The sequence below is a fragment of the Schistocerca serialis genome, chromosome 2 (genome assembly GCF_023864345.2).
Source record: "Schistocerca serialis cubense isolate TAMUIC-IGC-003099 chromosome 2, iqSchSeri2.2, whole genome shotgun sequence".
In the NCBI taxonomy this organism is placed as follows: Eukaryota; Metazoa; Arthropoda; class Insecta; order Orthoptera; family Acrididae; genus Schistocerca; species Schistocerca serialis.
Window position 1 is genome coordinate 828,842,593 of NC_064639.1, and position 27,262 is coordinate 828,869,854.

General features: G+C 43.9%; 1 protein-coding gene across 1 annotated transcript in view; it reads left to right on the top strand.

Moving 5' to 3' along the window:
* Positions 1 to 27,262, top strand: part of LOC126456447 (galactoside alpha-(1,2)-fucosyltransferase 2-like) — a 127,172-nt gene that overhangs the window by 90,108 nt on the left and 9,802 nt on the right. The window contains exon 4 of the mRNA XM_050092197.1: positions 1,262 to 1,415. Within this exon, the coding sequence (XP_049948154.1) occupies positions 1,262 to 1,415 (154 nt within the window). The remainder of the gene's footprint in view (positions 1 to 1,261; positions 1,416 to 27,262) is intronic.

Below are 27,262 nucleotides of genomic sequence, written 5' to 3' on the forward strand. Positions count from 1 at the left end.
CAGGGTTTTAATGCCAGTCTGATAAAATATTTCTACATGTGCACGGAAGTTTTCAATTTCGCCGATGTTTATATCAAGATACCTGTATACTTCTTTTGTTTTCACACGGTGGTCATTTATTCTGATTGTGGGCTTTCTCGATCTTGATGATGTTCCTTTTAATATATATTAACTGTTTCGTGTGTTGCTGTCATCATTTTGTTCTCTACGCACCAAGAGCTTTCCTACTATTTTACTCTAATTTTGCCCTTGTGTTGACAGAAACGTAGGTGATGTAGCCTCCAGTGTTTGACACGCACTGAAGCTGACTAAGTATTGCCTCTAGGTCAAACTCCCATGAACCTAGACTACAAACAGAGTCCTGCGGGCAGTCGTTGATGTCCTGATTTAGGTTTTCCGTGATTTCCCTAAATCGTTTCAGGCAAATGCCGGGATGGTTCCTTTGAAAGGGCACGGCCGATTTCCTTCCCAATCCTTCCCTAACCCGAGCTTGCGCTCCGTCTCTAATGACCTCGTTGTCGACGGGACGTTAAACACTAACCACCACCACCACCGCAGTCGTTGATGACATTTTTCACTATCTGCTTCGCAGGACGTTCCAACTGCACTTGCGTCTCTGCGCAGTAATCTCATAGGATGATGTAGAGACATCTAGAGTTGTCTGTCTGGTTCAGTCTTTTGAACAGGATAAGCCACCATAAGTTTATAAACGCCCCAGTGATATCAGCCATTATGTAGATAGCGTACTTGTCTTCTGAAGCGTTCACACTATATGTTGCGTGATTTACCATATCGTCAATGGATTTCCTTTTCCTGAAACTGTACTGCCGGGAGGGGGGGTTGGTGGTGGTAAGGCTCAGGGGAGGGGGAGGCTCATGACTATTACCTGTCTGTGATCTACAGGCTATAACACAGAAGCTTTTACTGTCCTTTGGCATCTCTAAATATGCGTTAACGTGTCCTCTTTGTTCAATTTACGGCCACTGTGGCCGAGCGGTTCTAGGCGCTTCAGTCCGGAACGGCGCTGCTGCTACGGTCGCAGGTTGGAATCCTGCCTCGTGATGTCCTTAGGTTAGTTAGGTTTAATTAGTTCTGAGTCTAGGGGACTGATGACCGCAGATGTTAAGTCCCATAGTGCTTAGAGCCATTTGAACCATTTTTGTTCAATTAAGTGTACAATATAACCTTATGTTTCAAATGTTTAAAAAGAGTTCAAAACCAAGAGCCAAGTAAAATTAAGAAACTACACACTTTGTTGCAGAAAGTGGATCGTGGTAACCGAGTCCATCGCATATATGTCTGGGAAGCTTCACAAGGAGTTCCGGTATCGACGAGAGTATGCTGACATGGCGGAACGCACACTGACGCGTGTGAGGCGAGCTGCCGCCCAAAAAGCGGGCTCCCATTATTCTAAGGTAAACCATGCCATAACCACTGTGTAAATAAGCGGCGCATAAGCAACGGCTATCAACACAACGTTGTGGGAGCTCATTTGTTTCAACTGGAGTATCGAGCATACAGGGTGTAAACGATAACTATTCACAACGTACCACAATGGTGTAGAGCAAGTCGAGATGCACGGTTCTATTTAGGACACTTGTAGTTTACCTTGCCGAGAGTCAACAACAACACTGTCCTCGGGTTGGTAAGACGTGCCATAGCCTGTTGGTGATAAATCGACCGTTCATGGGAGGTTGTCATTGCAGACGTGCAAATCCGTCACACCTCGCGGTTTTTCTACATTCCACTAACTTTGCGTCTTCAGAGATGTCCCTTTGCTGCAGTAGAAGCTCTGGTCGTGGTCCCATATAGAAGTGGCTGACGTAGTGCTGTAATGGTGATATTTGAAGGAAATCCTTAACTACCTGAACTGCGGAAAAGAGCACACAGTTTGACTTTCTTTAAGCAATGCCATTTAATGATTCCTGTGGTTATTCACATCCCAGTTCTCCATATACTTAATATGTAGTACAGCATTAGGTATCACTTCCAGTCTCCCAATGTAAGCGAATTACACTTTCAGTACCTTCCACATTTTAATTACTTCCAACACGCTTAGCGCGACACCACGATTGATCGGCCCGCGGCATTTAATGGTATTTTTAACACCTGACGAGAGTTACCATGGACACATCAGTTTACTGCGGTCGCGGCTCTCCGACTGCTTCTTTTCATGCAACAGTTAACATTACTGTCGAGAGCCATCACGGATACGTCCGTTTTCTGTGGTCCCCAATCTCCGACTGCCTCTACCAGCATGATATGCGAGTAGAGATAGCACTTTGGATTGCAAAAGGTAGAATAATTCTGATTTTCAGGTATGTTGTATGTATTACATATCTCGTGAAAATCCAAGTTTTAGACCTTCTCCCCTTTGTGCCTTATTCGCCGTCTTGAAAAAACTGCTACGAAATGGCCCTTTTTTCAGTTTTTCTCAGTAACTCGCTTCCACTGTATTTTAGACAGAAATACGCCAGTATCAGTGTCAAAGAGCGTCAGATTTTCTGCGAGTTGAAAAATTCAGAACAGCTACTGAGATAAGAGGCTGTGAAAATCTGCTAGAATGTCACGAAAAAGCAAAAAGTTAGATAACTTTCTTAAATGCAGTTTTGTGCACAATGCGTAATAATCAGTTTTGCAGAGGATTTAATTCCCGTCGAGATCCATACAAAATATTTGTAATTACCCCCTATACACGCTGAGAAATGTTGCATTAATAATTTTAGTGAAAGTGGACTCATAACTGAAAATACTATCCTCAGCCAAAAACAGTATTCTTGAATGTAATATCGTCTTTAAGCCATTAGTGAATGCAATATGTACATGTAATGTATGTATGAGATTCATGTAATTTCTGGGAAATAAATATTTTTGAAGAAAAAAACACAAATTTCCAATACTTTTACGTATATTTCAATAAAATATAGTTTAAAAATAGATCTTGAAATTTATTTTAATGCTATATTCAAAGTTTTAAGTTAAAAATCTATCAATTTCTGTTGTTTTGGCTCAAATATGGTTGATGTATACAATTCACCACTTCGATCAATAGGCAGTTTAACATCTAACTCGCCTCCTTTGATACTGAATTCCGCCTCTAGTGCATTACCATGTGATTCCAGTCTACAATCAACACATGCAATGGAGCATTGAAGTCCTGCTTTTTGCAGCTGTATTTGTTGTCACAAGTCTTTTCGCATTGGCATGAAATCATGGCCAGCAATGGCTGTGGAGCTGGTTCTTTATTCACTGGCACTGGAGTTAGACCACTAACATCCTTCTTTGAGGCCCACTTGAGGGCGTCTTTTTCATACCCCACCCACGTTTGAAAAAGATGGATAAGTTCTATATGCATGATATTGATCTGCATCTCTTATTGGAAGTAGTCGTGCCAAATCCAATTTGGTGTTGGTTGCAGGCTCATCGCAACTCATCTGCGGAAGTGTCCAAGACACCTCCCTAAGGTGTCGCAAGGTTTTCAGTTGCGTCCACGATCTATTCTTTTACTGCAGCTGTATCTCTGAAAGCTTCAGATTCAAGTGTGGTGCAAAACTTAGTTTTCCCCTGCCAAAAGAGAGTGGAGGTGGTTAGACAACCACTTATCACATGGAGAAACACAATGTAACTCTTCAGGCTTTCCCGGCGATCTAAAGACATCTTGGGTTGTCGAGTGTTCTGCCGGATATCAGCGTCGTACTTGCACGATATTTCGGTCACGTAGCTCGTAACGTTCATCAGGTGCGACCTGAGACTGCTCCTCGAGTGGACCTGGTCCAGTATTTATGCCTATGGCCTTCCCCCTCCACCAACGGCTGCAGGCGCTTCCTCTGTGGTCCGCGCCCATTCTCTGCGACCTGCTGGAGCGTTGCTGCTCCGTTTTCCGTCCGCTGCGGTTCTAGGTGTTCCCTCTGCGGTCCGCGCCCACCAATCCCGCTCCTGGGGGTTTCATCTACGGTCTGGGGTACCAAGCGTTCCCCCTGCGGTCCGCGCCCGCTCACCACGACCTGTTGGCGTCGCCTCCCTCAACCCTGAGGACGGCAGCGCGTGGCGGACTGTGAAGTCCTTTCTACGCAGAAGGCAGCGCGTGCCGCCTCTGCTCGTCGGACAAGACGTCGTCTGCAGCCCGGACGGCAAAGCAGGCGTCCTGGCGGACCACTTCGAGCTGTCATTCACCCCGGTGGATGACAATGTAGACGAAGAACACCTCCACCGGGTGGAAGAGCAGCTCCCTGTGTTCCTGGAAGCCAGGGACGACGCAGACGAGATCGACCCCATCTCCGACGAGGAGGTGGCCGCGCAGATTACAGCGCTCAACACCAAGAAGGCTGGAGGTGCTGACGGCGTCACCAACCATCTGCTGAGGAGCCTGCCGGCGGGCGCATACCCGTTCCTGGCGGGCATCTTCAATGAGGTCCTTCGCTCTAGGGTCTACCCCACTGTGTGGAAACACGCAGAGGTGGTGGCAATCCCCAAGGCGAACAAGGACCCACGGGACGCCGCCAACTACCGGCCCATCAGCCTGCTGCCGGCGCTCTCGAAGGTGTTTGAGCGCCTGTACGCCAGACGACTGCTCCGTCACGTGTCAGCGGAAGGCATCATACCCGATGAGCAGTTCGGCTTTAGGAGGGGCCATTCCACCGTCCACCAGCTGATGCGGCTGGTAGAAGAAGCGATGCGCGCCCTGGAGACTCGGGAATACCTTGGGGCGGTGTTCCTGGACGTATCCAGGGCATTCGACTCTGTGTGGCACGACGGCCTCGTGTACAAACTTTTTGTACACGGGGTCCCGACGTCGCACGGGGTCCTCCTCCGCTCATACCTAGCCGAGCGGTCCTTCCACGTCAGACTGGACGATGGGACATCCACCCATCGACACATCCGTGCTGGAGTGCCGCAGGGGTCCGTCCTTGGGCCCCTATTGTACTCCCTATACACCGCCGACGCTCCGCGCGTGACGCCGGTGAAGTTGGCACTATATGCCGACGACACCGCGCTGTTCGTGCGGAGCATGAAGGCGGTCGAGATGCGCCGTCTTCTCCAAAGAGGTTGCGAGGCCCTTGGCGCCTGGTCAACCAAGTGGCGCCTCAAGCAAAACGCGGCGAAGAGCCAGGCGGTGGTCTTCACGAGAAGACCACTGCCGCCTGATCTTCCGCCAGTCACCATCATGGGCAGCCCCGTCCCATGGAGCAAGACTGGCCGCTACCTGGGGGTCACATTGGACCAGAAGCTGACGTGGAAGCCGCACATTGAGGACGTCAGGGGCAGAGCAATAGGGCGCCTACGCGTCCTGTACGCTCTGCTCAACCCCTCGTCTGCGCTGCCACCTCACCACGGCATCACGCTGTACCTGGCGCTGGTACGTCCAGTGCTGGAATACGCGGCTGTGGTGTGGGGCAACGCGGCCGAAACACACATCAAAAAGCTGCAGAGGGTGCAGAGCAGGGCGCTCAAGCTCGCCCTGCGCCTGCCGAGGCTATATTCGACCGCTCGGCTACACGAGCAGACAGGAATCCCCCTCCTCCGCGACCGCTTCAAGCAATCGGCGCGGACGTTCTACGAGCGGACCGAACGGTCCGAAAACCGGCTCATCAGGGATCTGGGCCACCCTACACATCACAGGCCAACAACCCGTTGGCCGGACCTGCTGCGGGAGTGAAAACTCCCACAACAGAGACAGGACATCCGCATCCAGGAAAACCTAGAGGCCAATCCATGAAGTGAGGCCGCAGTTCCAATACGTAAGGTTTACGCAGGAATAGCAGAAGACTGCTTAGCCCGCCCCTGCACGGGTCAGGGCAGACCCGTAAGGTAGAAGCGAGCGAGCGAGCGAGCGAGCGAGCCGCTCCGTTTTTCGTCCGCTGCGGCTCTGGATGTTCCCTCTGCGGTCCGCGCCCACCAGTCCTACTTCTGGGTGTTCCATCTTCGGTCTGGTGCGCCTGGCAGTCCGTCAGGGGCTCGTTTTCCATCTCCATGTCTCTGGTTCTTCTGTTTGAGTAGTGTTGCAGCTGGCCCCATTGCTCCTTTAACAATTCCAGAGCCAGATCCCAGGCTCTGCTTAGCTGGTACCCTGTGTCATGGTTCATAAGATCGTCAGCCATTTTAATTTCTATCGATTCTCTTATAACACTGTCCCAAAATCTGGGTGTTTGTGCTAGAATCCTGGTATCCTCATACTTCATGGCATGATCTAGTTCTAGACAGTGTTCAGCAATGGCTGACTTAGTCACCTGTCTTAATCTAGTGTGCCTCTGATGTTCTTTGCACCTGATCTCCACAGCTCTTGTCGTCTGGCCAATGTAGGACCTGCCACATTGACAAGGTATATTGTAAATCCCTGGTTTTCGTAACCCCAGGTCGTCCTTGACACTCCCCAGCAGTCCCCCAATCTTGTTGGATGGACAGAAAACGCACTTGATATTGTGTTTACGGAGGATCCTACTGATTCTGGCAGAAATAGAGCCAGCATAGGGCAGATATGCCACCTTCTTTGTTTCATCTTGGTCTTCTTCAGGAACCTGTGGTATAGTGGCTGGTTGGAGTGCCCTCTCAATTTGTCTGTCCGTGTATCCATTCTTGGAGAAAACTGTTTTGAGACGTTCTATCTCTATAGGTAGATTCTCTTGGTCTGACAGGGCATGTGCTCTGTGGACCAAAGTCTTCAGAACCCCATTCTTCTGTGCAGGGTGGTGACAGCTGCTGGCCTGCAGATATAAATCAGTGTGTGTTGGTTTTCGGTACACACTGTGGCCAATTGATCCATCTGCTTTCCTCTTTACTAGTACATCCAGAAATAGCAGCTGGCCATTCTTCTCCAGTTCCATGGTGAACTTGATATTAGGGTGACATGAGTTACGATGCTCAAGAAACTCATTGAGCCTGTCCATCCCATGTGGCCAGATCAAGAAGGTGTCATCCACATACCTAAAGAAGCATGTGGGTTTAAATGTGGCTGTCTCCAATGCCTTCTCCTTAAAACTCTCCATAAACATGTTGGCAACCACAGGGGACAGTGGGCTGCCCATAGCTACACCTTCAGTTTGCTCGTAATATTGGTTTCTGTACAGGAAATACGTGGATGTCAGTGTATGACTGAACAGGTCCAACAGAGCACCGCCAAATTTCTCTGCAATCAGTTCTAGTGAGTCCTTCAGTGGGACCCTGGTGAACAGCGATACCACATCAAAACTAACCATGATGTCCGAATCTGTGATGCGCAGTTGCCTGAGGCGTTGCAGGAAATCTTCTGAGTTGCGGATGTGGTGAATACATTTGCCCACATATGGAGACAGGAGACCTTTCAAGTACTTGGCTGTTGTGTACGTAGGTGCCCCAATATTACTGACAATTGGACGTAGGGGCACGCCCTCCTTGTGTATTTTAGGCAGACCATACAGTCTAGGTGGCACTGGCAACAATGATTATTACGCAGTGTGCACAAAATTGCATTAAAAAAGTTATTAAGGCGAAGCCACTGATGTATCTAGCTTTTTGCGTTTTCTTTATATTTTTGCAGATCTTCACGGCCTCGTATCTCAGTAGCTATCACGTATTTTCCAACATGTTGTGCACGACACTTGCAGGAAATTTGACGATTGATAAAGTGAATACTGGCATATCTCTGCCTAAAATGCACTGAAGCGAGTTACTGAGGAAAACTGGAAAAAAAGTGCTATTTTTTTAAGATGGCGGATAATGCACAAGGTGGGATTGATCTAAAAGTTGGATCTTTCGCGATATGGGTAATACAGCATATACAAAATACCTGAAAATCAAAATGACTCCGCCTTTTGCAACACAAACCCTTTTTTAGAGCTGTCTCTACTGGGCTATGACCTTCGGGCTTGCTGAAACAAAGGAGCCTCCGTGTCACTTGTTTCAGCCAATCCCGAGCCACGGAGGTTTAGTTTTATGCATATACGCTGATGCGACAAAGAAACTGGTATAGGCATGCGTATTAAAATACAGAGATACGTGGACAGGCAGAATACGGCGCTGCGGTTTCCAACACCTGTATAAGACAACGAGTGGCTGGCGCAGTTGTTAGATCGGTTATTACTGCTACAATGGCAGAATATAAAGATTTAAGTGAGTTTGAACTTGACGCTATAGTCGGCGCACGAGCGGTGGGACACAGCATCTTCGAAAATGGTTCAAATGGCTCTAAGCACTATGGGACTTAACATCTGAGGTCATCAGTCTCCTAGACTTAGAACTACTTAAACCTAACTAACTTAAGGACACCACACACATCCATGCCCGAGGCAGGATTCGAACCTGCGACTGTAGCAACAGCGCGGTTCCCGACTGAAGCGCCTAGAACCGCTCGGCCACAGCGGCAGGCTACAGCATCTCCGAGGTAGCGATGAAGTGGGGATTTTCCTGTGCGATCGTTTAACGAGTCTACGGTGAATATCAGGAATCCAGTAAAACATCAAACCTCCGACGTCGCTGCGACCGGAAAAGGATACTGCAAGAAAAGGACCAATGACAACTGAAAAGAATCGTTCAACGTGCATATGCGCAACCCTTCCGCAAATTGCTGCAGATTTCAGCGCTGCGCTATTTACAAGTGTCAGAGTAGGAACCATTCAACGAAACATCATCGGTAGGGGCTTTTGGAGCCGAAGGCCCATTCGTGTACCCTTGATGACTACACGACACAAAGCTTTACACTTCGCCTGGGCCCGTCAACACCGACATTTGACTGTTGATGACAGGAAACATGTTGCCTGGTCCCACGAGTCTCGTTTCAAATTGTATCGAGCGGATGGACGTGTACGGGTATGGAGACATCCTCATGAATCCATGGACCCTGCATGTCAGCAGGGGACTGCTCAGGCTGGTGAAGGCTTTGTAATGGTGTGGGGCGTGTGCAGTTGGAGTGATATGGGACCCCTGATACGTCTAGATACGACTCTGACAAGTGACACGTACGTAAGCATCCTGCCTGATCACCTGCATCCGTTCATGTCCATTGTGCATTCCGACGGACTTGGGCAATTCCAGCAGGTCAATGCGACACCGCACACGTCCAAAATTGCTACAGAGTGTCTCCAGGAACATTCTTTTGAGTTTAAACACTTACACTGACCACCAAACTCCCCAGACATGAACATTATTGAGCATAACTGGGATGTCTTGCAACACGCTGTTCAGAAGAGATGTCCAACCCCTCGTACTCTTACGGATTTATGCACAGCCCTGCAGGATTCATGGTGTCAGTTCCCTGCAGCACTACTTCAGACATTAGTCGCGTCCATGCCACGTCGTGTTGCGGCGGCTCTTCAGTGTATATATACTTATATATTTGGGTCTAGCTCAGCCAGTAACAAGTTTCTGACAAGGGTGGCGCCATGACGTCAGGCTACGTGTCCCAAGTCCACGCTGGAATCTCCACGTTATTCTGACATCATGTAGTCCTTCTATGCAGACAACAGGCTTTACGTCGTAGTGCAGAATTCTATGAAGTTTCAGATACTTGTTGCCTAACATAAATGTTATATTCTCCTCCTTAATTGTTTATCTAAATAGGAAATTCTCGGAGTCAATGACAAATTTGAAAAACCCGAGACTGGAGGTGGAAACTTTCATGCTAGTCTGTATTCCTTTCTATTCTGGACTGGCCTCAAACCTAAACCGAATTTAATACTAATAGTGTTTCTGTACTATTTACATTATATTTAATTTGATAATTTGATTACTTTAATTTCCGGCAGTATTTCTCCTCTAACAGTATCATGGAGTTTGAATGACTCGTACTGGAATATTTGAATCTTAATCGTGAAATTCAACCCACAGAATTGCGTGTTTGTAATTTAGCACATTCTGCTTCTGTTCACATTTATCAATACTAGTAGTTTTTGCCGTAGTACTCACTCATTTATGGTAATTTAACATGTTTCAGAGCCTTGCTGTCTTTACACTTCACTACACATTGTTGACGGAAAGCTGCGGTTGGTTATTTGCCGCCGAGAAACCTCACTTAGGAGATTCTTCCCTCGACCTTTGCTTCATTTTTAAGCCAGGTTTCCTGCGTCTTCTACTCTCCCTCCTATCATACATCAATAAGGTGTTACATGAAACACACAGTTTTTATTAATTAGTAACAAGTAATTGCTTTCTAACCCTGTAAGAGAAATACGTAATCATTAATATTATTCAAATGGATGCACCATTACTGCTATTAACAGTGTCCTTATACGATATTACATTTAAGTGTCATTAACCTTCCATCTCTTGTCTCTCCGGCTATGAGGCTAACAGTGTGCACCTCAACAGTGCAGGGTGCGCTATGTGGAGACAGGGCATGGATCATCGCTTGACCCCACGTATCGGCGGATAATTGGGCCGTTCGCGTAGTAAAGGCCATTAGTTCACTTTTTGGTCAACACTCGAAAGTGTTTCTCTTTGTCAATTTACACTTATGTTTTTAAGTACAACATTAGCCTCTTTTTTATTGCATTCGCAGCAACGCCATGCTTACAATGAGTTACTCTTTATCTTATTTCGGTGTTTATTCCTGTGGAATGCAAGTGTCCTATCTCAGTCTGAAAGAATTCGTTTCTTACACTACCAACAGTATTCAATGCCTATTCTTTCGTTATTATGACGTTCAGATACTCTTGTCCCCCCGATTTTAGTACATAATTCGGTACTTATTGAGTGAGTGTGTCTCGTTTCTCACCACAAAGGCAACAGTTATTATGTTATGAGCTATGAGCCCTCATCATTTTAGTAGTTTTGTTCCATGCTACCGCATTCTCACGTTTTTATTCGCGTTGTTATTACGCTGCCTCATGATTATTTGCATTGCTCCTGATATCTTCCAGCATATCTACCTTAAGAAGTTTCTACATCTACTTCTACATCTACATGGCTACTCTGCAAATTATACTTAAGTTCCTGGCAGTGGGTTCATCGAACCACCTTCACATTAATTCTCTGTCACACGACTCTCGAAGAGTGCGCGGAAAAAAAAGAACACCTATATCTTTCCGCGCGAGCTCTGATTTCTCTTATTTTATTATGATGATCGTGTCTCCCTATGTAGGTCAGCGTCAACAAAATAATTTGGTATTCGGATAAGAAAGTTGGTGATTGAAATTTCGCGAGAAGATCCCGCCGTAACGAAAAAGCCTTTGGTTTAATGATTCGGATCCCAAATCCTGTATCATGTCCGGGACATCCTCTCCTTTATTTCTCGATGATACAAAACATGCTGCCCTTCTTTAGACTTTATCGATTTATTCTGTTGATTTATGTGGTAAGGATCCTACACCGCGCAGCAAGGACAAGCGTAGTGTAGGCAATGTCTTTAGTAGTGTTATTGCATCTTCTAAGTATTCTGTCAATAAAACGCAGTCTTTGGCTCACCTTCCGCCCAACATTTACTGTGTCTTCTTTTCAGTTTAAGTTGTTCGTAATTGTAATTCCTGGCTGTTTAGTTGAATTTACGGCCTTTTGATTTGATTGAATTCTCACGTAACCGAAGTTTAACGTATTCCTTTTAGCACTCATATGGATGACCTCACACTTTTCATTATTTGGGGTCAATTGCCAATTTTCGCACTTAACAGATATCTTTTCTAAATCGTTTTGCAATTTGATTTGATCTTCTGACGACTATACTGGACGATAAACGACAGCGTCATGTTAACAACCAAGGACGGCAGCTCAGATCGTCTTCTAAATCGCTTCTACAGAGAAGGAACAGCAAAGGGATTATAACACTACCTTGGGGAACGCCAGAAATCACTTCTGTTTTATTTGATGACTTTCCGTCAGTTACTACGAACTGTGTCCTCTCTGACAGGAAATCACGAATCCAGTGGCATAACTGAGACTATATTCCATAAGCACGCAATTTGATTACAAGCTGCTTGTGAGGTACGGTGTCAAAAGGCTTCTGGAAAACTAGAAACACGGAATCAATTTGAACTCCCTTGTCGATAGCACTCAGCACTTCGTGTTTAATATTACGTTTCTACCTCAGTACTAACCACTTCGTTTTTTACTCACTTCTTACGGCGGAACTGCTTCATCTGCTAAAATTTCTTACTAAAGGGAACACCTTATCTGGTAACCTACACAATGAATTCGTTTTAAATCAGTGTGGCCAGTACTGGTTGCCTTCATTATTTAACCTCCTCCACCTTAATAATCTGTGGGGCATTATATGTTACCTACAATATTTCCTTTTCTCTCACTTTTTTCGGTCCTTTAATGATTTGAGCTGTCTGCTACAGCAAGTTCCCTGTCAGAAACTATCTTTTTCGACTTATCAGCCCTGTGGCGCACATGCCCAGTGTAGTGACAGCTGTTAATGCCACTATCTTGGTGTTTTCAAACAGTCCTGAGGATGCAGACGCACGCAGGGCACATCACCAGCAAGGAGTGTCCACTGGAGTAGATGGCGCGCATTTGCAGACTCAGAACTGATTGAAAACGCCAAAGAAGTGATATTGACAGCTGTCACTACACTGGGCATGTGCGCGACAGGGTTATGGCAAGTATTGTTTTATACATGTTACTCACTTCCTTGTTGACTTATAATCCTCATGTCTACCATGTTTACTTTTTGTACGCTCATGCAACTCTTAGATGTATGTCATGTCTGAATAGAGTAATAATGAATCCATATTTGTTGACATTATGTAAGATGGTTAGATACTTCGTATGTTTTTTTGTGATAACTCCTACCCAAACATGTGACTACCATTCCAAGCACTGCACCTATTATGAATTGTAAAGTCCCCAAACTATCATAAATATTACGTTACCTCAAACTGGCCTATAAAAATACCATCTAAGCTACATGCAAGCGTGTAGTGCGAGATTTCTAATATTATCTAGCTTTCTTTGCGAAAACTACTAGTCCTCGATAAAAAATGAGTGGGACCTTTCTGTAGGAAATTTAAAGTAGATTAGTTTTGTACTGGGATAGGTTTTCGAGAGAGGACGCTTTTTTCGACTTCGAGAAAAACGTACTAAAGCTGCCTTGAAACTCATCCCCACATTCACACACCACTGGTCAGGATTTTAAACACGTTGTTGAAGCCACCGACAAAAATTTGCATCTGCATGAATTATTTCCCATATTCGAACCTTTTTGGTGTTCACTGACTAGGTTATTATGGCACCATCTTAGTCGGATACTTCATTAACATATTGAATTTAAACTGTACCGGAAGGGCAATTAAAGAATAAACTTGTTTAAACGTTATGCAGAAAGTAATTAAGTTCATAATTTGATCTAAACTCAACTATCACAAGCACAATAGTCTCGTAAGCCAGATAAAAGACGATTAAACTGTTATTTTCATGCTTTTAAAATTCACAAAACTGTGAGATTAAATTTACACAAACGTCAGTTTTGCAATTTGTGCAAGGCTAAGCTGATCGCGTAAAAGCCCCAGTCAATGAAGACAAAAAAGAACGGATATGCGAAATAATTCGTGCAGTCGCAAATTTTGTAAAGTGGTAAGTGGTAAGAAGGAGAGCAATGAACAATATACTAAAATTGCTGACCGGGTGTAAAGCGGGGAGGGGGATGGGGGGGGGGGGGGAGGGGGCGAGTGTGGTGGGGTCTGGGTGCGTTCGATGGTCACTTTTGTACGTGTTTCTTGAATAACTGAAAAACCCCTGCACAAAATTAACCTAAATTCCCTACAAAATCATCCTATTCATTATTTTTCTCTATGACTAATAGTTTGCGCAAAGAGAGCTAGAATACAGGTTGTTACAAAAAGGTACGGCCAAACTTACAGGAAACATTCCTCACACACAAATAAAGAAAAGATGTTATGTGGACATGTGTCCGGAAACGCTTAATTTCCATGTTAGAGCTCATTTTAGTTTCGTCAGTATGTACTGAACTTCCTCGATTCACCGCCAGTTGGCCCAATTGAAGAAAGGTAATGTTGAGTTCGGTGCTTGTGTTGACATGCGACTCATTGCTCTACAGTACTAGCGTCAAGCACATCAGTACGCAGCATCAACAGGTTAGTGTTCATCACGAACGTGGTTTTGCCGTCAGTGCAATGTTTACAAATGCGGAGTTGGCAGATGCCCATTTGATGTATGGATTAGCACGGGGCAATAGCCGTGGTGCGGTACGTTTGTATCGAGACAGATTTCCAGAACGAAGGTGTCCCGACAGGAAGACGTTCGAAGCAATTGATCGGCGTCTTAGGGAGCACGGAACATTCCAGCCTATGACTCGCGACTGGGGAAGACCTAGAACGACGAGGACACCTGCAATGGACGAGGCAATTCTTCGTGCAGTTGACGATAACCCTAATGTCAGCGTCAGAGAAGTTGCTGCTGTACAAGGTAACGTTGACAATGTTACTGTATGGAGAGTGCTACGGGAGAGCCAGTTGTTTACGTATTGTGTACGGCGTGTGCAGGCACTAGCAGCAGCTGATTGGCCTCCACAGGTACACTTCTGCGAATGGTTCATTCAACAATGTGTCAATCCTCATTTCAGTGCAAATGTTCTCTTTACGGATGAGGCTTCATTCCAACGTGATCAAATTGTAAATTTTCCCAATCGACATGTGTGGGCTGACGAGAATCCGCACGCAATTGTGCAATCACGTCATCAACACAGATTTTCTGTGAACGTTTGGGCAGGCATTGTTGGTGATGTCTTGATTGGGCCCCATGTTCTTCCACCTACGCTCAATGGAGCACGTTATCATGATTCCATACGGGATACTCTACCTGTGCTGCTAGAACATGTGCCTTTACAAGTACGACACAACACGTGGTTCATGCACGATGGATCTCCTGCACATTTCAGTCGAAGTGTTCGTACGCTACTCAACAACAGATTCGGTGACCGATGGATTGGTAGAGGCGGACCAATTCCATGGCCTCCACGCTCTCCTGACCTCAACCCTTTTGACTTTCATTTATGGGTGCATTTGAAAGCTCTTGTCTACGCAACCCCGGTACCAAATGTAGAGACTCTTCGTGCTCGTATTGTGGACGGCTGTGATACAATACGCCATTCTCCAGGGCTGCATCAGCGCATCAGGGATTCCATGCGACGGAGGGTGGCTGCATGTGTCCGCGCTAACGGAGGACATTTTGAACATTTCATGTAACAAAGTGTTTGAAGTCACTCTGGTACGTTCTGTTGCTGTGTGTTTCCATTCCATGATTAATGTGATTTGAAGAGAAGTAATAAAATGAGCTCTAACATGGAAAGTAAGCGTTTCCGGACACATGTCCACATAACATATTTTCTTTCTTTGTGTGTGAGGAATGTTTTCTGAAAGTTTGGCCGTACCTTTTTGTAACACCCTGTATACTGAAAATCTCGCGCGACGCGCATGCACTATAGCATGGCGGTGTTTGTAGGCCAGTTTGAGGTAGTTTCTCTACTTGGTAGATCACTGGTATTCCATATCATATTGTTTGTTTCGACCTCCTCTTCACCATTGTGGTTCGTTGCAAACAGTTATCATTTACACCCTGCATAGCCCTTCGTGTTATCCCCAAATCTATTATAACCAATAAACCCCAATTCTTTAAAGAATTGGACTTTCATGTAGAGCTTCAAACTTCTGATTAATTCATAAATGAGTTAAGAGTGTCGTATCTTACTCAGTCTCCAGGCTGAGACTTCAGCTTCGAAGTGATGAACCCATATTTCGTCGTCTGTGACGATGTTTGAAAAAAATTGTCACGATCAGCCTCGTAACGCGCAAGAAATCCGTGCAGATGGTCCTTCGTTGCTCTTGATGGTCTTTTGTTGGGCGGCAAGGAAGCGGCCGGCTGACTGGCACGCGGGACATGGAAAGGTTTGCTCGACCTTGTTGCTGTGATAAGACGCCTCGCCCAGTGACTCACCGTGCTTTTGTTCACTGTCAGTTCTCCGTAGGCACTCCGTAAGCGTCTGTGAACATCTACGATGCTCTGGTTTTGCTAGAAAAGTAAATGACAGCGCTCTGCTTGGAACACTCCTCCAGAGACCATTGTGAAGGCTACGTAAAGCACCGCCACCTGTCGAAACTTCACGAAATGTGCTATAGGGGCTGCAGTCGGGAATATTCCAAGGTCTCCCACAGCAAATTTCGCATTTTTTTTTTCAACTGAAATTGGACGAGAAAAAAGTGTTGCATTACTTATTGGACTCCCCTCGTCGTGCATAACGGATTCCGGAAGTGTTGAGAAGTACACAAAGATCTGATGATGACGTCTACACATGAGAGAACTTTCCGATGATGCAGACACAGCGAAGATAAAATATTCAGACAGGGTATTTATTTGAAGCATACAGAGGAGAGCCACGGGCAGCAAAAGCAGAGTATCTGCATTAAATCAACTTCACCATCATAATCATCAGCAACAACATCTTCATCGTCATCAGCCATCTTTACATCTACATTTGTCATTCACTGCTGTATAATGACCTTTTCTAAGCTTTTTACTCATTACGTTCTTCAGCTATGCGCATCCATGCTGATCCTGAATGTATTCTGTCATTTGCTCAGCTCCGAATAAGTTGTTGCCACGGTCAGCTTACTAGGAGAGAAGTGAATGACACGGGTGCTTCCATTTCTCTAAGAATGCGTTACCAAGGACGTTTCGTTCTGTGCCTCCTGACTACGTCATACGATTCGAGAAATATTTTCTGTCCTTGGTGTTACTGCATTGATAAACAGCTAGATGTTTTGCAACCGGAACACAAACAGACTCACTAAGTGTGGAACGGAAATAAGGGGATTTGACTGGCTGACTCTCGGTGCAATCAGAATGTATACAGCAGTACAGAATATATTTAGGAATATTTGGATATTACACGTCAAATTCAAGTGAGAATGTAAACAATACTTTAAATAGGTGTACTGTACAGAATATCTGACACTGAAATATGACTAATGCTCAAATTGATACATGTTACATCTTTCTGTTAAACATAGTTACTGAAAATAGTAGTGGTGTATTCATGGAAGTTCCTAAGAATCGTGCAACAATTGAGGTATACAAGGAACATGCACAGAAATAGTTTCGGCTACATTTACTACCAACGGTTGACTGAAGTTTTCGTTCACCTACTGCACTAACGGTAAATTTCTGATAAACTTCAATTAAATAATAATTAGGTTCTCCAGATAAGTTGTAATTAGAGATCATAAGCGGTAGACAAGATAAACCTCTGAAACTGTCTACAGCAGCTATTTCACAAACAAGCTGTCACTGAAAAACGTCAGTTTTTAACGTTATTGAGGTCGTTCAGACTGAAGTTCGACAGTAATATTGGCACATTCGTACCAACAATGATGACCAGCACACTAAAAACTACAACAATAAGCACCGAACTTTATTCGTGACACATACCACACCAGCAGGGGTCTCTTTATGTCGGAAACATGAAACTAGAAACATTTAAGTCCACCATGGCACGTGCAAAGGAACTATGGCTGAACATAAGAAATTATTTGACGTATTAAAGAGGTATACATCCAATAGAATAGTTAATTGTGCCATGTATCCCCACGCTTTCTTCGAAATACAAACAGTGTTAACAAAAAGTTTCAAGAAACACCACCTGTAGCACAACATATAAAGAGAGTGAAAGAGTACATAGGCAAATACCACTTGAACAATTTGGCTACCAGAAGAGAAAAATCAAAAGCCTGGTATCGTTGCGACATCGTATTGCATGAACTGTCTCACACCATAGGAAACTTCGGTAACGTGTTGAGGATCTCAATGGTCCAAAAAATCAGTTGTTAATAGCAATTTAATCTTCACTCGTCCCTTCACAAAAAAGGAACGTTATGATTATCTAGTTGGAAGTAGATCCTGGGTCCCGGCAGATTTCCTGTCAGATTCTATATGGAATATGCAAATGAATGAGTACCACTGATAATGACGTTTTCTCGCAGGCCCCTTGGGAAATGTAAATCATTGTGATTGTTGGTCACACCCATCTACAGTATGTTAACAGTAATTCTCTAGAGGACTACTGTTCAACATCACTCACTTTTATCTGTGAAAAAATAAAAAGAAACATGATCTCAAGAAACCAAATTACATTTATAGTTACAATCGATCTACAGTAAGCTAAGAGCTGAATATAAGCAAACTGATTACGTGTTTCTCGCCATGACGATAGTTTTCAAGTCAGTATGGCATAAACGACTTGTTTACAATATTGGTTCATATGGGATATCGGAGGAAAAATGATAGCATCGAGCACAAATGAGGGGAATATGCTCCTGTTTAAAAGACTCTGACCGAAAAGTGGGGTGGCAGCTGCCTTCTTCTACTTCCTCAGCACCTTTAAAAGCTTCCCAAAAATTTTGACGTGCGAACATATTCGCGCTCTTTTTAACATGTAACTCATCTCAGACTCCCAAAAAGTCCCCTAACTGTAATTCACTTACGCCCACTAGTGCATCGCTTCCACTCCCGCTTGCTCATTCTCACTCATTCATTCAGCCCAACTCATTGTCATTGTCTCATTGTGTCTATCTGTTCAGAGTCTCTGGTCTCACAGCCACAGTCTCCTTCGTTCTGTCCTACTGCAATGTCTCCTCACATTGTTACTGTCTCCCTCTTGCTCTCTCTTACTGCTATTACCTCATTCATTCCTTCCTACTGCTGCCGTATCTCCTCTCTCTCTCTCTCTCTCTCTCTCTCTCTCCCTATTTTCCTCGTTGTCACTGTCATAGACTCTGTATTTCACTATCACTACCTCTCACCAACTTCCACTTTTTCCTTCCCTTTATTCTACTATCATCAGTACTGCTTTCACTGTCTTCCTAGCACTGTTCTGTCACTGTCAACTACGTTCCACTGCCTCTATGTCCCTCTCCTTGTCTCTCACTGGCGCTGTCTCCTCCGCTATTTCCGCAATGTAACCACCGTCTACTATATACTAGTATTTATTACTTCTTCGTCTCTATCCCACTGCCACTATCTCCTTCTCTCTCAGCATAAAAAAGCTTGCATATGTTTGTGTGCCAAAATTGTTTGGAAAATTTTTAAAGCTGCTGAGGAACGTATAATGAGGCAGTTGGTCCCAGGCAGTTGTCTCCCAGAACTTTCAAGTCAGCATCTTTTAACCAGGAGCATATTCGCCTTTTCTGTACTCCGGTAAGAACATTTTTCCTCTGGTTCGCTTCCTTTCCCTGCCACAGCACGGTATGTTACTCATATGAAAAGAACATTAAGGGTCAGTAAAATTTTGACAGTTTACTTATGTGAAATTGTTTCAATACACCTCAGACCGGATTTTACATGCACAAAAATTTTGCGTGTGCTTCAGTACTACTATGGTGTCCTCAAACCTTTATGGTGATAATGAAAACGCTTTACAGCATGTTTCCCCGTCCTACTTCACTTTATGAATTACGTTTTCGCCTCACACCAGATTCTACGTGCATATTTCACGTGTACAAGGAGAGTAATTTTGAACCTCTGTATCTCGGAAACGAATAAAGATATCACGAAAATTTTCGAGATTGTTCGAGGTTTGCATCTTAAGCTTATATACCGTAAAAATTACATCCATTTTCTGTGCATAGCCGTCTTGGAAGCTGGGGATCGGTTATGGTATCCGAAAACTACGTTTTTGGGATTTTTTACAATAACGACAAAGATTTTTGAAAATGGGGAGATGGCATATCTAGGTAAATGCCTCGGTATTATAAAGTTAAAATTTGAGCATTTTGTTGCTGTTATTTAGTATTTTGATTTCATCTCACACCGGATTTTACGTACGTATTTTAGGTGGATATGTAAGATAAATTTGAACCTCCGTATTTCGGAAACAGGTAAAGATATCAAGAAAATATTCAAGGCTGTTTGAGATAGTGATCTCAGTAATACATCGTAAAAATTTCAGCCATGTGTTGTGTATAGTTGTCTTACGGTCCGCGGCTCGGCTTTGGAGTGAAAAAATAGTAAAAAAAACCAATGGTTTGAGTTTTCTAAGGAACCGCTCATGAACTCACGGTGCCTTCATAAGCTGCTTAAGGCCAACCGTTTAACTCATCAAATACAAAAAGAACCAACCAATTTTCTCCATTCACTTAAGTAGGAGGATGTTTGTAATATTAATGCTTTGATCCTGTACTGTATGATAGTGACGCTAAGAGGATCCTTCCGTTGAGTATAAAAATCGCCCCTTGCCCAACGGCTATCTCGAACGCTTGACCCCACCTTTCTTTCACCAATACAACCCGACGTATGAGCCTCGGAAGAATCCAGTTTTCATGCGCGACTTTTTGGAACAAATTGGAAGTGCACACTGTTGCATGCGTACCGATTCGCCATATTTGAGGCTAGACTGAGGACTTCCTGACAGACGGGAAGTAAAATATCTTCCTGCTTGGAGGATTATCCAATCAGTGAGAAGTAATTTCCTGAAACATGCAGTTATCTATGGAGCGTCAGTTTAGGAAATACTGTAAAATTATGTAGTCGAAATATCGCAGAGGTGCAAAGATTAGTTGCTAAGTGTAACTGCAGAGATGTGTATACTTTTGTTCTTTACTAAATGCAAATCTACAGTCCAGGTAACTATACAATTAATAGATAACAGGTATTTGTCATGTGGCATGGAAAAAAACTGGGTATATCAGCGCTTGTGGCATGACATGGAGTCATCAAGAAGGTCCAGTCGAAAATAACGTTTCATTATTAATGAGCTACTGTCTACAACTCAAATTACTTGTTTTGTACAATCAGTAGTGGGATATTGACAATGCACATTGGATGAATATCACGTGTGTTTGTCATTAACACGTCTAGCACGGAGCTGATTTTACTGGGCTCTCCGTCGAGGCGGCAAACACACGAGCCGGCGACCACCTCACGTAAGTCGAGTTAAAGCAGTGGTCGTCAAACTGTGGCCCGCGGAACGCATGCCGCTCGAATTCAGTATTCGTGCTGCCCGCGGTTGTCAGCCGCGTTTTATTAACAATACGCACGTAACAACTAACAGCTGAGATTCTTAAGAGTAAACACTGTGGTGACAAAAGTAATCGGATACCTTCTAACACCGTGTCGGACCCTCATAGTTGGAAGTCCACTTCAGGAATGTTGATACATGCTGCCTCTATAGCAATCCGTAACTGCAAAAGTGTTGGCGGTGCTGGATTTTGTGCACGCACTGACCTCTCGATTATATCCCGTCAATGTGCGATAGGATACATGTCGGGAGATATGGGTGGCCAAGCCATTCGTTCGAAATCTCCAGAATGTTCTTCAAACCATTCCCGAATAATTGCGGCCTGTGACACGGCACATTGCCATCCTTAAAGATTCCATCGTTCTTTGTGAACATGAAGTCCATGATTGTAGTCGAACGTATCCAGCGAACCAAGTGCTTAGATTAGTTAGGTTTAAGTAGTTCTAAGTTCTAGGGGATTGATGACCTAAGATGTTAAGTCTCATAGCGCTCAGAGCCATTTGAACCATTACGGAGCCAACACCAGCTTGCTAAGTACCTTGTTGACAAATTGGGTCCATGGTTTCATGCGGTTTGCGCTACACGCGAATCCCACCATCAGCACTTGTCAACTGAAATCGAACTCATCTGAGTAGGCCGCGGTTTTCCAGTTCCAACAGATATGGTCAAGAGTCCAGGAGAGGTGCTGCAGGCGATTTCGTGCTGTTAGCAAAGGCATTCGCGTCGGTCGTCCGCTGCCGCAGCCCGTTGTACGCCAGATCTCGGCGCATTGTCCTAACGGATACGTTCGTCGTACGTCCCACACTGATTTCTGCAGTTATTTCGCACAGTGTTGCTTGCCTATTAACTCTGACAACTCTGCGCAAACGCCGCTGCTCTCGGTCGTTAAGTGAAGGCCGTCGGTCGCAGCGTAGTCCCTGGTGAGAGGTAATGCCTGAAATGTGGTATTCTCGGCACACAGTGTGGATCGCGTAATATTGAATTCCCGAATGATTTCCTAAATGGAATGTCCCTATGCTTCTAGTTCCAACTACCATTCCGCATTCAAAATCTGTTAAATCCCGTCGTGCGGCCATAATCACGTCGGAAACTTTTTCACGTTAGCCACGTGAGAACAAATGACAGCTCTGGCAGTGCACTGCCATATTATACCTTGTGTACGCCATACTGTCGCCATCTGTATGCGTGCAATCACTATCTCATGACTTTGTCACCTCACTGTAATATTATTGCTCAGTAGTAAACAGAAATACTTACAGAGACTGTAATATTTTAAGATGTGGTGAATTTTAATTGACGTTCGCTAATTCGGCCACGAGCTGCTGTTGAATTTTTACCACAGGGGCAGAGGGGTCGGTAGCGCGTACACTGCGGGGTTTGAGGGTGTGACAGGAAGATAGTTTATTTCTTCCAGTAATGACAACTCCCGGGCGTGCCTGCCTCGTAACGATCAGCTGTTATGGTATAAAGTCTGGCACTGAGGTGACATGGACTCGTAAATTTTCATTACAGGGACGGTTATAGTCACATGCCGTACATATTTGTAACACAGAAATAAGAAATTAAGGCTGTTGTAATACAACGCAAAGGGTAGAAGGAAAATGATGTTCACATTATTTAGTAAACATTTACGATCTTGTCTCATACTGCATACACGATTTAAATTTAAGAACAATTATTGTTATTAATCAATTAATCATCCGCTCACAGAAACAACACAACAACATTTCGTCAGGCAATTACAGTCTCTCAGCTTTGGGATAGCTTCGGGGGCAAGCAGTCTGAAATAGAGAACCGTTGACACGAAATATTCCGAATGCTGCCGACTTCTAACAGTCATTACTGGGGGCCCAGCGGCTAGTTTATCGCCCCCTTACTATAGGTACTCAATTGGGGGCTCATTTATGTAGGTTACTAATTAATAACGAGATCGTTACGCAAGGGGCATGACGTGCCGTCTCACAATGTCAGTACTGGTTCTTGAGCAAAAGCATTTGACAACCACTGAGTTTAAATTTACCCATGTTATTGATGTTGTTTGAGGTCTGCGACTGCATTATAACATTATGAGGAATAATTTATATTGCTGCAGTCACTTTTTACTAATATTTTATTAGCACAATGCATTTCGGCAGATTGATGCCATCATTAGGTGCATTATATAGTTACTTATACATCAGCTGATAAGTTATGTACATTAGCTGTGTGTGCCAGTGGGGTTAAGAATCGAAAAATAAACGTGTGTGGAAGGATAAAGGTGTTCAAGTGTCTACATTATGTGAATAACATGATTAGGCAATATATGAATACGTTTACTGACATTTCTGTTGGCGATTTCATTTGCTGGCACACAGAGCACTGTAACAGGTGAATCACAACTTAGCATTTTCACAAACATCTGTTTACATACTTCCAAAGAGTTTTAAAATCTGAGATAAACTACTTACAATTTCAAAGATTGTTAACATCTTTCCAAAGAGTTATAAAATCTAAGCTAAACTACTTACAACACAGTAATGTATATCTGTAGTGAAAATGATGACTTTTATCTAGATGTATTGGCAATATGGAGAATGGTACATGAGTTCTTAACGAAAGGTATTCTGTCAATGAAATAAACATTTAGTGTTGGAGAAGTTTTTGAAAAAGTTTACATTATTACTTTCAAGCTAATCATTTAATAACACATCTCCATGTGCTGTGCCATGAATGAAGATTTCCAGTTCTTCATGTAAGTGCATTTCGTGGCCCTTATTCTTTTTATGTAATATATGAAGATATTCTCAGTATTATGGAATGGGCGGCCTGTGTCTTTTATGTGGGTGACTATGCTGATCTATTGTAATTATTAGTGTTGTAAGCATTTATGTGTTCATTATATCTTGTATGGAAGTCGCTACCAGTTTGGCCCATATATAGGGATCTGCAGGTATTACATACTATTTTGTAGATGCTTGATTGTGAGTGTATAGCCATCTGTGTGTGTAAACCATGTCTCAGCATGTGTTGCAGTTCGTTGTGTGTTGTAAAGGCAATGTTAATGCCGTATGGTCTGAGAATGTTAGCTTGTACAATTGCCAACTTATATATTAACAACCATGAACAAAATACTCTTGCTAAAAAATCAAGCTCTATGGATAAAAGCATTTACTATAAACGTTATGTTGATGATACTTTATTCCTGGTAGATGGTGACACAAATGATATTAACAACATACTCGACACACTCAATAAACAAGATGGAAATATAAAATTCACAGTGGAATACGAGAGCAATGGTAGCATCAATTTCCTTGGTCTAAACATCAGTAAAGAAAACAACTCACACATCTTCAAAGTTTACAGGAAGGCAACAGCAACAGATACCACCATACACAGCTCATTCTGTCACCCCACAACACACAAACTTGCTGCATACAGAGCACTAATTAACAGAGCCAACAATATACCAATGGATAAATATGCACATCTTGATGAACTCTGCATAATAAAACAAATAGCTTCAGCAAAATGGCTATGATGAAGTAGTAATTGATAACCTTATGGAAAAAAGGAAAAAACAGTAATAAACCACCTTCCACACATGAAATGAAAAAGAAACCCACGGCTTGCATACCTTTCGCAGGCAAACTCTCCTACAAAACAGCAAACCTCAGACCACACGGCATTAACATTGCCTTTACAGCACACAGCAAACTGCAACACACACTGAGACACAATTTATACACACAGATGGCTATACACTCATAATGTGGCATCTACAAAATAGTATGTAATACCTGCAGATCCCTCTATATAGGCCAAACTGGTAGAGACTTACAAACAAGATATAATGAACATATAAATGCTTACCACACTAACAACTACAATAGATCAGCATAGCCACCCACATAAAAAAAACAGGCTACCCATTCCATGATATTGCGAATGAACTTCATATATTACATAAAAAGAATAAAGGGCACCAAATGGATTTGTACGAAAAACCGGAAATCTTCATTCATGGCACAGCACATGGAGATGTGTTATTAAATAATAAGCTTGAAAGTAAACTTCTCCAAGATTAAATGTTTATTTCATTGACAGAATACCTTTCATTAAGTATCCATGTAACATTCTCCACATTGCCAAATTTAGCTTAGACTTTATAACTCTCTGGAAAGATGTTAACAGTCTTTTAAATTGTAAGTAGTTTATCTTAGATTTTAAAACTCTTTGGAAACATGTAATCAGATCAGCATGAGATTTTCACTCTGCAGCGGAGTAAGCGCTGATATGAAACTTCCTGGCAGATTAAAACTGTGTGCCGGACCGAGACTCGAACTCGGGACCTTTTCCTTACGCGGGCAAGTGCTCTACCAACTGAGTTACCCAAGCCCGACTCACGCCCCTCCCTCACAGCTTTACTTCTGCCGGTACCTCCTCTCCTACCTTCCCAAATTGACAGAAGCTCTCCTGCGAACCTTGCAGAACTAGCACTCCTGAAAGAAAGGATATTGAGGAGACATGGCTTAGCCACAGCCTGGGGATGTTTCCAGAATGAGATTTTCACTCTGCAGCGGAATGTGCGCTGATATGAAACTTCCTGGCAGATTAAAACTGTGTGCCGGACCGAGACTTGAACTCGGGACCTTTGCCATTCGCGGGCAAGTGCTCTACCAACTGAGCTACCCAAGCACGACTCACACCCCGTCCTCACAGCTTTACTTCTGCCAGTACCTCGTCTCCTACCTTCCCAACCTGGTTCGCAGGAAAGCTTCTGTAAAGTTGGGAAGGTAGGAGACGAGGTACTGGCAGAAGTAAAGCTGTGAGGACGGGGCGTGAGTCGTGCTTGGGTAGCTCAGTTGGTAGAGCACTTGCCCGCGAAAGACAAAGGTCCCGAGTTCGAGTCTCGGTCCAGCACACAGTTTTAATCTGCCAGGAAGTATCATATAAACAGATGTTTGCGAAAATGCTAAGTTGTGATTTACCTGTTACTGTGCTCTGTGTGCCAGAAAATGAAATCACCAGTAGAAATGTAAGTAAATGTATTAATATATTACCTAATCATGCTATTCACATAATGTACACACTGTAACAGATTTATCCTTCCACACAGGTTTATTTTTCGATTCTTAACCCCACTGGCATACACAGCTAATGTACATAACCTATCATCTGGTGTGTGACTGTATAATGCACCTGATGATAGCAGCAAGCTGCCGAAATGCATTATGGTAATCAAATATTAATAAAAAGTGACAGCAGCAGTATAACGTATGCCACATAACCATTGAGTTACTGTAGAGTCTACGCGGACACGTAATGGTGCGCCTGGCGGCCGGAAATCCATCCGACGGCCGTGAATTACTTGCCACATACCACACAGGCGTTACCGTGGAAAAAATTCACTCTGCAATTGCCGCCGGACAAAATTTACAAAGACGTGCTGAAAAGTAATGCCTCTGAACTTTTCATTCTGTCCTCAAAATCAGTTGGGGCATTATATGTCATGTATGTTACTCCTACTTCGGTGACGCAAGTTGCAACCCTCTCCCACCCACTAGAGGGCACCGAATTGTAGTTTGTAGCATGGCGGTGTAGAACGTAACTAAACTGACGAAACAAAAAATTCGCAACACGAAGAAGGAGTTGTCTGACATAAATATAAGTTGGTAGGCGTGTTTCTTTATCTGAAAGATTATTATAATTTCGCTCCAGTCGTACACGAGTGGCGTTAGTAGCGCAACCATGAGGATAAAAATCAGGTTTGTTTTAAATACACACTTTAACGGTCGTGAGCGTTAGCTGACGTTATTCAGGAATGAGTTTAATGCGACAAAGTAGCCATTACCAACAACTCACTGAATTTGAACGAGGTCATGTACTAGGGCTACTAGAAGCTGGTGTTCCTTCTGCGATATTCCAGAAAAGCTTGACAGGAATGTAGCCACTGTACATGATTGCTGGCAGCGGTGCTCACGAGAACGTATAGTCGCAAGAAGAATGGGCTCCGGATGGCCACCTGGCACTACCGTGAGGGAAGACCATTGTGTTCGGCATTTGGCTCTGTTGCATTGTGCTGCACTTGCAACAGCAATCTGAGCAGCAGTTCGCACCACAGCGACATAACTAACTGACACAAATCGGTTGCTTCAAGGATAGCTTCGATCCAGACGCCCTGTAGCGCGCATTCCGCTGACTCCAAACCAGCGCCACTTGCAACTACAGTAGTGTCAAGCGAGAGCTCAATGGAGGGCAGGGTTGAGGCCTGTTGTGTTTGGTGGTGAAAGCTGCTTCTGCCTCGGTGCCGGTGATGGCTGTGCATTGGTTAGAAGGAGGTCAATTAAG